The sequence below is a fragment of the Marmota monax genome, unplaced genomic scaffold, assembly GCF_021218885.2.
Source record: "Marmota monax isolate L192 unplaced genomic scaffold, Marmota_monax_Labrador192_F-V1.1 WCK01_AAM20220418_F8-fsc00007, whole genome shotgun sequence".
Taxonomy (NCBI): domain Eukaryota; kingdom Metazoa; phylum Chordata; class Mammalia; order Rodentia; family Sciuridae; genus Marmota; species Marmota monax.
The window spans coordinates 12695463-12710725 of NW_026692781.1; the positions used below are offsets into that span (position 1 = coordinate 12695463).

The following is a 15263-nucleotide window of genomic DNA, read 5'->3' on the forward strand; positions in this document are numbered from 1 at the left end:
CCCATGTAGACTTACACAGAGGATCCTGAGCATAAACAGCTTTGGATGCATCACTGGGTTTGCCTGGTCCAGCTTTATTTATAGCTGTAACTCGGAACTCATATTCGGTACCTTCTTGAAGACCCGTTGCTTTTATTGTTCTTTCAATGACAGGTTTTCTGTTGACCTTTGTCCAGTTAACTGCCTGAGTTTCTCGCTTTTCAACCAAGTAGCCAGTGATGGGTGAACCGCCATCATCTGCTGGTGGTTTCCAGCTGACTGTCATATGGTCTTTGGTTATGTTGCTGATGACAGGAGGATCACAGCGTCCAGGTGGGTCTGCAGGGATTGATTTGAAAGGTTAATTTCTCAGGCTTAACAGGTAATTTTTAAAAAGGAAAAGGAAAAACTATAGGAAAACATTCTTACCATATGGGTTTTTAGCAATTGCTGGCTCAGTGAAGATTGGATCACCCACTCCGTATTTATTTTCCGCGCAGATGCGGAACTGATACTCATGGCCCTCTATAAGTTTCTCCACGCTGCAGCTGGTGATGGGCACAGTGGCAGAGACTTGAGCCCAGTTGGGCCTGCTGGTTTCACGTTTGTCAACAATATAGTTGGTGATTTCTGAGCCTCCGTCTTCAAGAGGAGGTTCCCAAGAAAGCATTGCACGATCTGAATACATTTTGTTGATTTTAACAGATGCTGGAGGACCAGGCTTATCTAAAAAAAAAAAATAAGGAATGAAAGTGAAGTTTTTCTACTTCCATATAGATTAGAAGTCTGAAGACCTGAGCTGCGGTCTTTATGTCATTAACTTCCTCTGTGACCTTAAAGTTGCTTAATTTTCTAGAATCTGTTTCCACATATGTAAAATTAGGTACCTGGAACATATGGTTTCTAATATTCTTCTCAGCTCTAAAACACTATTCTGAGATAAGATTAATTCTGTGCTTAGGAAATACATAGTAGGATATATAATTTTCTCACATATTACTTTGTAAATCTTATTGCATCTTGTTAACCAAAGCTAAGTGCAGGATTCTAATTAAATGCTTTAGTTACCTAATACTTTAAGCTTAATGGTAGCTGATTTGGAACCGCTTGAATTTTCAGCAGTGATGGTGTAGTCTCCCGAGTCCTTCCGGTTCACACTGAATAGCTCCAAGGTGCACAGGTTCCGCTTCATGGCCATCTTTATGCCTTCTGCTGGTTTTAGTGGTGTGCCATCTTTCTTCCAAGAAACTGTTGGCATTGGTTTACCAAAAACAGTAGCATCCAAGCAAACATTGGTTCCTGCTTTCACAGTAAGCAAAGATTTCATCTCCACACTCAGGTCTATCCTGGGAGGAACTGGAAAGAAATGAGATGAAAAGGAGTTCATGTATGTGAAAATACATAGTTTAATTCTTAATAATAATATTAAAAATTCATATGTTCTCTTTTAAGAATGGGATTTTTATTTATTTTAATAGGCTAATAATTGCATATATTTATGAGATACAATGTGATGTTCTGGTATATGTATGCACTGTGGAATAATTAAGTCAAGCTAGTTAGTGCATCTATCACCTCACTGACTAAACATTTATCTGTGGTGAGAACACTTAGAATTTACTCTTTTAACAATTTTGAGATGTACATTATTAATTATGGTCACTGTACAATAGATCACTAAAATTTATTCCTCTCTAATTGAAACTTTGAACCCTCTGACATCTCCCCTTTTCCCTACCTCCCTAATCCCCAGCTCTGGTAACCACCAAGAATATGATTTTTTAAAATAATGTATATATTATTTTTTAAAATAATTTCTATACCAAGAAATCTTACAGTGTTGGAAATATAAAAAGTAAGTTCCCATAATGTCATTTAAATGCATTTCTTTGCCGTCTTTCTGTGAATGTTTACTTTTGAAATTATTTAGTCCTGAATGCAGTATCCTGCTTTCTAGTTTAGCATGTTAACATTCTCTATAATCATACTTTTTAGTATTATATAGAAATATCTATTGTTTTATTTTTCTTTTTTCTGTGTGTGTAAACTTAGTATTTTATCAGAAGAAATGAATATCATGAATGTTGTGCATCTTTGTCTATAATATACAATGGAATCTTACCATTCTCTGCAAGGATAGTCACTGGGTCTGAGGGTTCAGAAGGCTGGCTAATGTTTACTGCAGTCCTGGCAATTGCTCTAAATTGGTACTGAGCATTCTCTTCTAAGCCAGTAGCTGTGTACTCTTCCTGGGGAATCTGGTGAGGTGTAGTATTGCACCGAACCCACTTATCACCAGGAAGTTTGCAAGCTTCTACGAAATAGCCAATGATTTTGCTGCCTCCATCATGCTTGGGGCGGGCCCAAATGAGGGATGCACTATTTTTGGTAACATCGATAACTTCAGGTTTCCCAGGAGGATCTAAAACCAAAAGAGATCGTCTCAGCATATATCTTCTTTGCAGAAGTTTAAACTCATAGCCACAGAGGTGATAATGTGAACTAAGTAACAAACTCAACAGGATGACAGTCATCCCATTTTAATAATCCCCCACACGGGAAGCTCTTGAGTCTGTGCTATATGCTTCAAAGAGAGTTATATATAGTAGACTTCCATGGTAAGAGATGGGGCAGTGGGAGGGAGGCTATTCTAGAAAATTAGTAATCTTCAGAGGCCCCAAGATTTAAATGTGCCTCTACAATATTGAAAAAAATACTCACCCACTGGCATTCTCGCCGTTACGTATTCTGTTGGTTTGCTGGGTGGGCTGGAACCAGCTTTGTTTAGGGCATAGATTCTGAATGAATACTCAAGACCTTCCACAAGGCCAGCACAAGGATATTCGGTTGACCTGACAAGAGTATCATTAGCTTTCACCCACAGCAAGCTGTTTCTTTCTTTTCGTTCAATCAGGTAACCAGTGATGGGGCTCCCTCCATCGCTGTCTGGCCTGTCCCATGCAACAAATATGCAGTCTTTGTTCACTTTAGTGACTCGTGCATTCTTTGGTTCGCTAGGAACACCTGGAGATGAAGACAAGGAAAATGCCCGTTTCTGTTTTAAGTAACAGATTGGAAAGAAAACAATTATTTTTTTTCTCTCTGAAAAAAATACATACCAAATGGGAACTTAGCAAGCATCTTTGGAGATGTGAGAGGCTCTGAAATACCAAATCGATTCTCAGCACGGACCCGGAAGATATACTCCTGGCCTGGGATCAGTTTTCCAACCCTGCAGGAGGTTTTTGTGACTGAAGCTAGAGCTGTGACCCAGTCCCCGCGGCTAACATCACATTTCTCCACTATGTAATTGGTGATGTTACTGCCTCCATCTTCTAGAGGGATGTGCCAGGACAGGGAGCAGGCATCCGCATCTATGTCCGAAATGTCAAATGGAGGCTGAGGGGGTCCAGGTGCATCTGTGTGAACCAAGAAGAAGAAAGTGTAAGAATAGGATTTGGTAGGAAAGAATGTTTCTGGTCTTCACATTTCAGTGGCCATTTGGCTCATACTTAACCTACCCATGACTATAACTTTGACTTTCTGAGTGTCTGTCCCAGAGCTGTTCTCTGCTGTCAGGCTATAGTACCCACTGTCTTTCCTAGTAACATCTTTTATGATCAGAATTGAAGAGCTGTCTGCTTTGTGCACTGCCAGGTGGCTGGATGTGACAACTTCATCTTCTCCTTTCTTCCATGTACAGGTGGGATGAGGCTTTCCATACACATGGGCTTCTACTCGGAGTTTCTTCCCAGCTTTAATAGTAATTTGCTCTGGCATAAGGACCTTTGGTGGTACTAAAAAACAAAAAACAAAAATACATTAATTTTGGAGGGATCAAATTTTCTTTGGTGGGGAGCTCTGCCGACGTTTTTCAAATTGTGTGTTGCAACCCCTAGTGGGTTCAAATCAATGTTTGAATTAGAGCCAAAATTTTCCAAAGGAATGAAATAGAATATAATAGAAAATAACAGATGTAGCATATTTAAGGAAAGGTATTGTTTCAAGAAACTTCTTTTATATATATGGGTGCATGTATGTTCTGTGTCATGATTTAAAATTCATTTACTACATGTTACCACTGTTTTCCAAGTATTTCTGGAACCAGATTCTTCAAAGAGAAAAGTCTACATAGCCAAAGAAAATACTAGTGAACTACCGGATGATATTAATGAAGCAATGACTACTTACACAGTTGTTCTTTGGCTTCGTATACTCCTTCGGCTTCTCTTGGCAAGCTGACTCCAACAGCATTTCTGGCCACTACTCTAAATTTATATTTCTTTCCTTCCTTTAAGCCATTGACAACGAGGCTGAGATCTTTTACAACAGAATACTCGGTCCAGCGATCTGCAGGCTGTTCTTCTTCTCTGTAACTAATGATGTAGCCGTCAATTTTAGCGCCTCCATCACGCAGAGGAGGTAACCAGGCTAACGTAGCACTATTCTTCGTCATTTCAGTCACTTCTAGTTTTCTTGGGGGATCTGGCTCACCTAGAAGAAAAACATGATTTAGAAAATTATCTAGGCAACCAAATCAAATCTCCTTTGTTCATGTACATAGTAGTTTTAATATGTCATTGGCCTCAAAGTGTATGAAACCTGTAGTTCAGCATGTTGAAAGTAAAAAAGTACAAGATGAGGCAGGTTACAGAAGTCTTTCCTGGGTGGGTTAGATATTTACTATGCTATTAGAATTTCCATAAATTAAATCCCTTTCAGTAGTAGGTTAAAATTATATTGGTATCTTGCTAAAATAGGGGTCTGGGGTAAGGAGGAGGAAGGAAGGAGATTACTTACTTAGAGGATCTGATGCTAGCACTGGTTTGGGGACGTCTGTTGGGACGCCAGGGCCATACTCATTGACAGCAGTTACTCTGAAGAAATACTCATTCCCAGGGACAAGATTGGTTACGTTGAAGCTTGTTTTCTTAACTTCTGGGGTAACAGTTGACCACGTCTTTCTCTCTGCCTCACGTTTCTCCACAATATAATGAGTCACTTGGCTCCCACCATCATTTTCAGGAGGGGCCCAGGACACATGGCATGATGTTTTAGTGACATCTGAAACTTTTAAATCAGATACGGGTCCAGGAGTGTCTGTAAAGAACCAGAGAATCAGACATCCATGTCTCATCAGAGTCCTTACTAATTTGTTTTTGAAGAGGGAAGAAGAAGTTTCTTAGCAACCTACCCAGTACTCTGACATTCACAAACACAGCTTTTTCTCCTGCGGGGTTCACAAGTGTTAAGGAATATTTTCCAGAGTCATCACGGGTAGAATTGGGGATGACAAGGAAGGCCATGGTGTCAACCAGATCAACTTGTCCTTTTCTGACCACATTATCAATACCCACTTTTCGCCAAGTGACTTTGGGAGCTGGTCGCCCTCTTACTATTGCAAATAGCCGAATAGGGCATCCTGCTCTCACTATGACCAGTTTTCTCATGCTGGCATCCAAATCAATCTCCGGAGGTTCTGCAAATGACATTAAGATTATTAGTTGGCTTTTCTGAATGTAGGGAAATCATGAGAAATGAAGTGAGAATGAGTCCAATGCCACTGGAGAGCCTTACCTAGGATTTCTTTAGGTTTGATAGCCTCCTTTAGTTCTGCAGGGCGCCCAATGCCAACCTGGTTTTGGGCACACACCCTGAACTCATACTCCTGGTTTTCATCCAAGCTGGTAACAGTAAATTCCATGCGAACAAGCTGTGCTGCAGCATTGCACCTTTTCCAGCCTTCGTCAGGTGACATATCTGGTTTTTTGGGTCTCATTTCCACAACATATCCAATAATTGGTGCACCACCATCATAGACCGGTTTCCCCCATCCAAGTGTTATGGAACTTTTGGTAGTATCAACTACTTTGAGATTGGTTGGTGGACCAGGTGGTTCTGAAAATAAATTATATAAAAATGTAGACATGGTTAACTGCAAGTAGTGATCTTCTAATGTGGAGTTTTATATAGTCAATCCTCAATTAATCAAAAATAGTTCATTCACTTTCTCAATTACTGAGTCCTCCTTATTTTCCTTTTCAAAAATTAAAGCCAGGTGCTATGGCACATGCCTGTAAACCCAGGGGCGCAGGAGGAACCCGAGTTCCAAGCCAGCCTCAGCTAAAGCAAGGTGCTAAGCAACTCAGTGAGACCCTGTCTCTAAATAAAATACAAAGTAGGGCTGGGGATGTGGCTCAGTGGTTGAGTGCCCCTGAGTTCAATCTTCAGTACCCGCCCCTCCAAATTAGAATCTACCATTGTTTTTTTGGTGATTTGCTAAAATGCCTATTTGGGAAAATATTGGCTAAAACAAACTTTTGATATTATGGATTAACTCCTTTATCTAATACCTCTGTGCTTGAGATTAAGAATTGATATAATATCAGAAAAAAACAAGAACATCTTACCTATGGGGTCTTTTGCCACCACCGGTCTTGATGGTAAGCTTGGTTCTCCAATTCCAACTTCATTTTCTGCCTTGACACGGAACTGATATTCATGTCCTGGGAGGAGATTCTGTACTTTCAGACGTCTCTCAGGGATTGCACTTTTGTTAACAGGGACCCATCGCACTCCGTGTTTTTCCTTTTTCTCCAAATAGTATCCTGTGATAGACTTTCCACCATCATATTCAGGTGGGTTCCAAACCACAGTCATTTCTTCTTTGCTTACTTTAGTGACCTCTGGGGGATCAGGGCGACCAGGTCTATCATACTTGGTTTTTGCTATGACTGGTTTACTTTCTGTTGGAGGCCCTGTGCCTATTTTATTTTCTGCACGGACTCTGAAAATATATTCATTTCCTTCTATGAGACGTGTTACTGTAGCACTGGGAATCAAGACATTAGAAGAATAGGTGGACCAAACCATTCGCTTGCTCTCACATTTTTCTAGAATATAATTTTGGATTTCACAGCCACCATCATCTTCTGGTGGATCCCATCGAACAGTGCACCTATCACTGGACACATCAGTAATCTTCAGATTCCTTACAGGACCAGGCTTATCTAAAACATTGACAGTGGCATAGGCCACAAAACTGCCAGCTGTGTTAGTTGCTGTAACTACATATTTACCACCATCACTTCGCTTGGCTTTAGTAAGGGAGAATTTAGATGACTCAGCACTGGTGTCAATCTTGACCCTTGGTGATCTTGTTAAATCTGTAGCATCTTTGTCCTTGGTCCATGCAACTTCTGGAAATGGTTTCCCTCTAACTGCAGCCTCAAGTCTAATGGTGTCCCCTGCTTTGACAGTTAGCACCCCACTTAATTTCAGATCAAGTACTGGTTTCTGTAAGTCTTCCTTCACAACAACTTCCTCTGTCTTTACCCAATCACTTTCCCCACCCTCATTCTTTGTCTGTACTCTAAACTCATAAATTTGGTTTTCAACACATTTGTCAACCATGTAGTGGGTTTCTTTAATGCTTCCTTTATGTACTCTTTCCCAGTCAGTAGAACCCTTCAGCCTTCTCTCAACATGATACGATAGATTTGGGCTGCCACCATCATAATCAGGCCGCCGCCACTTTAGATAGACAAATGTCTTTCCTTTATCTGCAATATGAAGGTTTTCAGGCTCACCTGGCCTGTCAATAGGGTTAATGGCCAGAATTGGAGTTTTTGTTTCAATGGTTGGCCCAACCCCTACTTTATTCTCTGCACAAACTCGGAAATAGTATTCATTATTGGCTAAAAGGTTAGCCTTGATTGATCTCTTGGTGACATCTGAAGCAACAATCGACCAGCCTTTCTGATTTGGTTTCCGATATTCTACTATGAAATTGGTTATTTCGGAGCCACCATTATCTAGTGGATTTTCCCAAGAAATTGTGCAGTTCTCTTTCGTTACATTGGTAACCCTCAAGTTCTGGCAAGGCCCAGGTCTGTCAAGGACGTTAACAATGGCTGAGCCTTGGGCATGTCCACTGCTGTTCTTGGCTGAGATGATATACTTGCCGTGATCAGCCCTGACAGCTTCTTTAATTTGTAACTCAACACGGGGTAGATCACGAATTATGTCAACCCGCTTTTCTCGGACCAACACTTTGCCTTCCTTAGACCAAGTTATGTCAGGTTCAGGTCTGCCTTTGACTCGAGCAAGAATGTGGATAGTCTGGCCCACTCTGACGGTAATAACGTCACGACAAGTAACATCAAGCTCGACTTCTGGAGGATGGAGGATGTCTTTTGCAAGCACAGATTCTGCTAGTTCTCTTGGTTCTCCCTCTCCCACAATGTTAGCTGCCTTTATACGGAATCTGTACTCATTTCCTTCAATTAGTCCAGGTACCCTGAAAGCACATTGCCTAATGAGTTCATCCTTATTAATCCTGCTCCACTGTGCCGCGCCAGGTTTCTGACATTCCACCACGTATCCTAGAATGGGGCTTCCACCATCACTGAGGGGCTTTGTCCACACCAAGTCAGCCCATTCTTTGCTCTTGTCTTTCAATTTAGGATTAATAGGTGGCCCAGGGGGTTTAATGGGCCGGCAAGCTTTTATCGGGTCAGAACTTGGGGATGGATTGCTCAGTCCTGCAAGATTTTCAGCAAACACTCTAAACTCATATGTGTTTCCCTCATAGAGTCCAGTCACCCTGAACTTCAGGTCAGCTATCGGTGTTTTGTTGACCCTCACCCACTTTCCAGTTATTTCTCGACGTTCCACGTAGTAACCAGTTATTGGACTGCCACCATCAGATTTTGGCAGGGTCCAAGACACAGTTGCAGCATTTTCTGTAACGTCGGTAACCACTGGTTTACCAGGAGGAGATGGAGGATTGAACTTGTGTTTAGCAACAGTAGGTGTGGAGTCAAGGGGAGGACCAACACCCATCTTATTCTCTGCTTTAACTCGGAAAATGTATTCACAGCCCTTCTGCAGATGTGGGACTTTCAGCTTCAGCTTACTGCTTCCTGAAGACACAACACCCCATGTGTCTTTCCTTGTATCTTGTTTCTCAACGATATAATTTATCACAGGGCTTCCTCCATCATCTTTAGGTGGCTGCCAGGAGATAGTCATGTATTCGGGGGTAACATCCAGAATATGGATAGGGCCTGTTGGTGGTCCAGGAACATCAAGAACAGTAAGATGTACAGCTACCGTTTTGGTGCCAGCTGCATTGGAAACTGTGATTTGATATTCCCCAGTGTCTTTCCTTAAGCAGTTCTTGATGGTAAGTACTGATGAGAAGTTGTCAGTTTCAACTGTGTAGTGGTCATCTGTTTTAATCTCACTCCCATCGGTTGTCCACTTTACAGAAGGAACAGGTACACCTCTTATGATAGCAGGGAATCTGACTGTAGTTCCAGCTTTTACCACAAGCCCTTCAATTAATTTCACATCTAGCTCTATAGATGGAGGCACTGGAAAATAAACATGAGGAAATTAGATTTCAATTCTTGCACTATAAAGGATTTAAAGAAGAAAATAAAATAATAATGCCAATCCAAAAATCACCTAGTTTTTCTTGGCATTCTATCGGGATAGTTGTATCAGGGAGCCCGAGACCCACAATATTTTCAGCTTTTACACGGAATCTGTAGGTCTTTCCTTGTTGTAGTCCAGTAACAACGCACTCCAAGTTTTTCACAGTCTTGAACTTAATCCAGTCCTCAGCACCTTCTTCTTGATATTCCACCAAGTATCCAGTGATTGGAGAGCCCCCATCACGATCTGGTTTATTCCAAACAAGGGAGACTTCAGTCTTGTCAACATCCACATGATGTAGGTCCTTGGGTGGCCCTGGGGGATCTTTTTTTTTTAAAAAAAAAAAAGAAGTCATGATGAATAAGTAGTTTTCCCAGAGACAGTTAAATGATACTTTGTATCCAGAGAAAGCAACTCACGGAGAGGATCCACAGCCTTGATGGGTTTAGGCGTCTCAACAAAAGGACCACGTCCATATTGGTTCTCAGCAGCTACTCGGAAGAGATACTGATTGCCTTCAGTAAGATGTTTAGCCAAATGACTCTTTTTCTTTGATGTAGTTGAAAGAGGTGACCACTGGGCACTGGCAACATCTTTCCTCTCAACCACATAGTTTGTCACAACAGAACCACCATCATCCAGGGGTTCCTTCCAAGTAAGGTAACAAGAATCTTTCCTAATTTCGCTGACTTCCAGATCTCTAGGTGGCCCAGGTTTGTCTGAAAAGTGTTAAATTATAGTTATAAAAGGGATTTAATCCAGACAAGAGAAAAAGGTGTATCAAAATATATTTTAATGGCATAAGGATTAAAATTCTTACCCAATACAAGTACTTTCACTGAGACGGTTTTGGAACCAGCTGGATTCTCTACTGTTAAGGAATAAATTCCACCATCTTCATGGGCAGCATTACGAATTTCAAGCTTGCTGCCGACTGGAGTAACATCAATTCGTGCTTTAGTCGGAGCCTCTCTGTCTTCCTTTTTCCAGGTGACTTTTGGGAATGGCACTCCTTTGATGATGGCACTCAGTCTTAATGTATCACCAACTTTAATGTGTTGTTCTCTTGCCATGTTGGCATCAAGAATCAACTCAGGGGGTTCTAGAATGAAAAGAACAGGACATTCAAATTTGATTAGTTAGCGCATGTTAGAATTATGCATATTCAGTCAGGCACCTATTCTCCTTGCACATGCTGATGAAAACATTTTACTCACCAAGTCTGTCTTTTACCAGCACTGGCTCTGGAACATAAGCTGGATCTGATTCACCAGCTTCATTGACTGCCAACACTCTGAACTTATAGGTTTGACCATCCCGAAGACCAGTGACTTTATATTTAGTTTCAGGACACGACTCAGGAGTATGATTGGCTCTTCGCCACTCTTCATCACCAACTTTTTGGTACTCAACAATGTAACCCAGTATCTTGCTCCCGCCATCATGACGTGGTGGCTGCCAGGTTAGGTCAACTGAGTTACATGTTGTATCTACTGCTTCAGGATTCACTGGTGGACTTGGTTTAGCTACATAAAAATTAAAGAAAGGAAAACCAAAAAGGTGTTAGAACATAGATGGGAAAAATGTTGGATCATAAACAAACTGAAATGGAGCATCAATACTATACCAATTGGATCTCTAGCAAAGACTGGTTTGGATGGTGGGCTTGGATCTCCAATACCAATTTCATTTTCTGCAGAAACCCGGAATTCATACTGACATCCTTCTAGAAGATCAGGAACCCTAAATTTAGTGTATGGGTGGATAGGCTCTTTGGTAACCCTAGCCCATCGTTTAGACATCGTTTCCCTCTTTTCTAGGATGTAGTTGGTGATGGGCTTTCCTCCATCGTGTGGCTTGTTCCAGGTTACTAATGCAGAGTCTTTGGTGACTTCTGTAACAATGGGCTGATCAGGTGCATCAGGAACTCCTATAACAAATGTTAGCAAAATGTGTTAGAAGTTAATTTTTTTAAACTACATCAAGAATTGACTCCACAGAAAGAAACAATACATACTGAAACGATCTTTGGCTTTCATTGAATCAGACACCAGAGGATCACTTATTCCATACAGGTTTTCAGCATGTATACGGAAAATGTAATCTTTTCCTTCAAGCAGTTTAGGAACTTTGCATGTTGTTTTAGCACTTGCAGAGGTCACAGGCATCCAAACATCTTTACCCAACTCCTTCTTTTCAATAATGTAGTTGGTGATTTCACTTCCTCCATCATCTAAAGGTGGCTTCCAGGAGATGACCATGTAATCTTTGGTTACCTCATCAAAAATGACAGGTCCTACTGGAGGTCCAGGACGATCTGCAGAAAAGAAATCAGAGCACAAAGTGTCCTTTCCACTTCTGCTTTTGAAGGAACAGAAAGTCTATTATCCTTGTCAAACAGTACTTACCAACAACATTAACTTGACAGAAACCTTTCCTGGAGCCTGTACTGTTCTCCACAACGACACAGTATTTGCCAGAATCCGAACGTTTGGACTTGATCTTCTCTAGAGCAAGTGTTGTCGGAGTGATCTTTATATGAGTACGTTCATCTTCTAGCACATCAGCTTCATCTTTGAACCAACTAACCTTAGGCTTTGGTTTGCCTGAGTAGCGGCCAGTGAGGGCAAAAGCTTCACCAACCCTAACCGTGAGCTTATCTCTGAAGTCCAAGTCAAGTGTTGGGGGAGCTAAAAGTTAATAAAAACGAACAAAAAAGTCACTTTTACTGATATCTTTGGCAACTCTATGAATGTTCAATTTTCAAAGTATAAATTGTGGGCGACACATACCCAGTTCATCCTTGCAAGTGATTGGCTTGGTGCAAAATGATGGCTTGCCTTGTCCAACAATATTGACAGCACTGACACGATATTCATAGGTATCACCCTCTTTTAAGCCTTTAACTGTGTATTTTCTGCTAAGCAAGTTGTCATTTGTAACTTTGTGGAACTTCTCCGTTCCGATGAGCCGGCTTTCTAGGACATAGTTAATGATTTCTGATCCACCATCATATTTAGGAGGATTCCAAGTCAAAGTTACAGTATTTTTAGTAACGTCTTTGACTTCTAGGTCTTCAGGTCGCTCTGGTACAGCTGTAAGTATGAACACAGAGAAAAATGTGTCATATTAAGAATGTAACAGAATGTAGTAAAAACTCCTTTGTAAAGACTGCATTTAAACATTAAGTGATCTGCTTCAATAAATAATAGAAGTGACTCATCATATGACTATGCAAGCTAAAAAGGGCCCAATACAATCTAATTGTCTTAGTGAAAATTAGAGTAAGAAAAATTAGGTGAGAAAATAAAGGTTCATTAAAACTAATTTAGGAAAGATCTCCAGAGTTGGTGGTTTTAGGGTTAGGAAAATAATATAGTTTCTAATTAAGCTCCTGAGTGGAATGTTTAAAAAAAAAATTAGAGTGTTATACACAGAAAGGATTTGATGAATCATAAATATTCCTATAATTTTTTCAAATAACTAGTAAAATACTATCAAATCATATTCTGAGAAGTTGTCTAATAAGTACTTATTAAATAAATGAAATGTATGGCATTTATACACAAATTTTGTCACCATGGTCTTATTAAATGAGTAAGGTGATGAAACTTGTTTTAAGTTGTACTTACTTATTGGATCTCTGATGACAAGTGCAGTTGGTGTCTCAACAAATGGGCCCATGCCAATAATATTTTCAGCTGCAATTCGGAAAAAGTAGGCTTTTCCTTGAATGAGACCCTGGACAGTAGCATTTTGTCGGGTGACTGTGTATGTCACGGGGGTCCAAGCTCTGCGGTCAGCTTCCCGCTTCTCAATGACATAGTTGGTGATTGGAGAGCCTCCATCATCTTCTGGAGAAAACCATGTCAATTTGCAGGAGTCATTGGTTAGATTGTCAGAGAGGAATGGTATTCCAACAGGACCCGGTACATCTGAAAATAAGAGGAGAAAATTCAAACTGTTTGTGTTACTCTCTGCTTTTAAAAAGGAGACAAATATGGTTATGAAGAAATTAAGGTTTTGTGTCTAAGGGAGAATAAAATGCAAAAACCATGAGATGGAGGGAGCAGCAGGAGAGGGGTGAAGAGTGGTATGGTCACTTTGGGTTGTTTCCTCTCCAAGAGGTAAAAAGATAATTTTTTTTCTGGGTGATGAGTCAATCAATGAGCAGCATAGGAGGGGTTGGAATTTTAATGTGGAAGTACACGAATTCTCCAATTAAAGTAATGGCTGTTTAGAAGTAAAAAGGTTTAGGAGCTTGAAACTGAAAAGCTCCCAAGACTATAGGTGAATTAAATGGTTTTATGTAATTTAAATATTAATTATGTTAACACAGGACTTAGTATTTGCAGCATGGCTGTACTTAGAGTCATGTGCTCTAAGTGGGAGGGCTTCACTTTCAAAGCAAATCACTGGACTAAACCAGACAACAAGAGGCATAAAAAGTTCAACTCTATGCTCAGAGACATTTGGTTATATTCATAACCGAATGCGATGCTCCTCAATTAGAATACTGAAACCTTCAGAGGGTTTTTCATTATTAAGATAATTAGCAAATAACCATGTGAAAATAACTATTTTCAAAAGTGAAAATGATCGTCACTGACAGATTTTAAACATTCATGTGTATAAAAGTTGCTTTTAGGGAAATGATATAACAATAGTAGGCATTTATGGTGGTACGTTCTGTAAAAGCAGCATAAAAAATTTATGTGTAGTAGGAATACAACTGTATAGAATATACATAGGCTAAAAAAGCAAAAAGGAAAAATTTGAAATTCTAATCTGTGGATTATGGGTGATTTTTTTCTTTTCCAAAATTTTTATAACATAGTTTTATTACAACATAGTTTTGCTGTAGATGTAATAAAAATGCTTGTTGAAAACATTGCATAGACAAAGTGAACTTATTTACCTAATACATCAACAATAATTGTCTTCTTTCTTTCTCCCCCTGCATTTTTGGCAAGAAGAGAATAGACGCCTTGATGGCTCCTCTGGCAGTTCTTGATGACCATGGATGAGCTGATGGCCGTTTCCTCAATGGTGGCTTCTTGAGGTAACGCTCTTTCGTTCATGCTCCAGGTGACAGTTGGAGGCGGCTTCCCAGAGACGTAAGCAATGATTCGGATCACCCCTCCAGCATGGACGACAATTCTGTCTCTGACACTGGCATCTAGCTGGAGGTCAGGTGAAACTGGGAAAGAATTGAAAATTTTCAATGTGATTTCCACTTTCAGTCTGAAACGTAAGTATGGAAGAAATAATAGAAGTGCTGATAATTACCAATTCTGTCTTTCATTTCAATGATATCTGTGACTTCTCCAGGTTCTCCAATGCCAGCAATGTTAACTGCTCTCACTCTAAATTTGTAGAATGCCCCTTCTTTTAATCCTGTCACAACAAGTTTTGTTCCTCTCACTTCTTTATCTTTAGCCTGGGGGAAATGGATAAACATTTTATAGTTAGTTCTTTGCAGCTTGTTGCTTTAATAACTTTCTACCATATAACAAGTAGCCCACTTACTCTCTTTAGGAAAATTGTCAGTTTAGGTTTTAGGGCTCAGCTTTTATAGGCAACACTAAATGGAATAATTTGCCAGGAATTATGTTTTAATATTATTATCAAATGGACCTGGGGATGTAGCTCAGTGGTAGTCTCCTTAACCCTAATCTGATTAATTTTTTGACAATAACATATTTGCATCATTAGTTATGAAATTATTTTTCTGATTTCTTTTCTTCCTTTTTTTAACCTTTATTTTACTTTTTTTTTAATGTGGTGCCAGGGATCAAACCCAGTGCCTCATGAATGCTAGGCAAGCACTCTACCACTGAGCC

General features: G+C 40.1%; 1 protein-coding gene across 50 annotated transcripts in view; it reads right to left on the reverse strand.

The window, feature by feature from the left end:
• Window positions 1-15263, reverse strand: part of Ttn (titin) — a 266741-nt gene that overhangs the window by 54871 nt on the left and 196607 nt on the right. For all 50 annotated transcript variants that reach the window (XM_058580253.1, XM_058580254.1, XM_058580267.1 and 47 more), the window contains 23 exons: window positions 14710-14860; window positions 14339-14620; window positions 13053-13355; window positions 12213-12515; window positions 11829-12110; window positions 11438-11737; window positions 11048-11350; window positions 10638-10946; window positions 10241-10522; window positions 9840-10139; window positions 9451-9744; window positions 6390-9356; window positions 5557-5877; window positions 5174-5458; window positions 4780-5079; window positions 4171-4473; window positions 3501-3776; window positions 3099-3398; window positions 2701-3003; window positions 2102-2401; window positions 1048-1335; window positions 409-705; window positions 16-318 (listed from right to left, as the gene is read on the reverse strand). In XM_058580253.1, coding sequence (XP_058436236.1) covers window positions 16-318; window positions 409-705; window positions 1048-1335; window positions 2102-2401; window positions 2701-3003; window positions 3099-3398; window positions 3501-3776; window positions 4171-4473; window positions 4780-5079; window positions 5174-5458; window positions 5557-5877; window positions 6390-9356; window positions 9451-9744; window positions 9840-10139; window positions 10241-10522; window positions 10638-10946; window positions 11048-11350; window positions 11438-11737; window positions 11829-12110; window positions 12213-12515; window positions 13053-13355; window positions 14339-14620; window positions 14710-14860 — 9352 coding nt within the window. The remainder of the gene's footprint in view (window positions 1-15; window positions 319-408; window positions 706-1047; window positions 1336-2101; window positions 2402-2700; window positions 3004-3098; window positions 3399-3500; window positions 3777-4170; window positions 4474-4779; window positions 5080-5173; window positions 5459-5556; window positions 5878-6389; window positions 9357-9450; window positions 9745-9839; window positions 10140-10240; window positions 10523-10637; window positions 10947-11047; window positions 11351-11437; window positions 11738-11828; window positions 12111-12212; window positions 12516-13052; window positions 13356-14338; window positions 14621-14709; window positions 14861-15263) is intronic.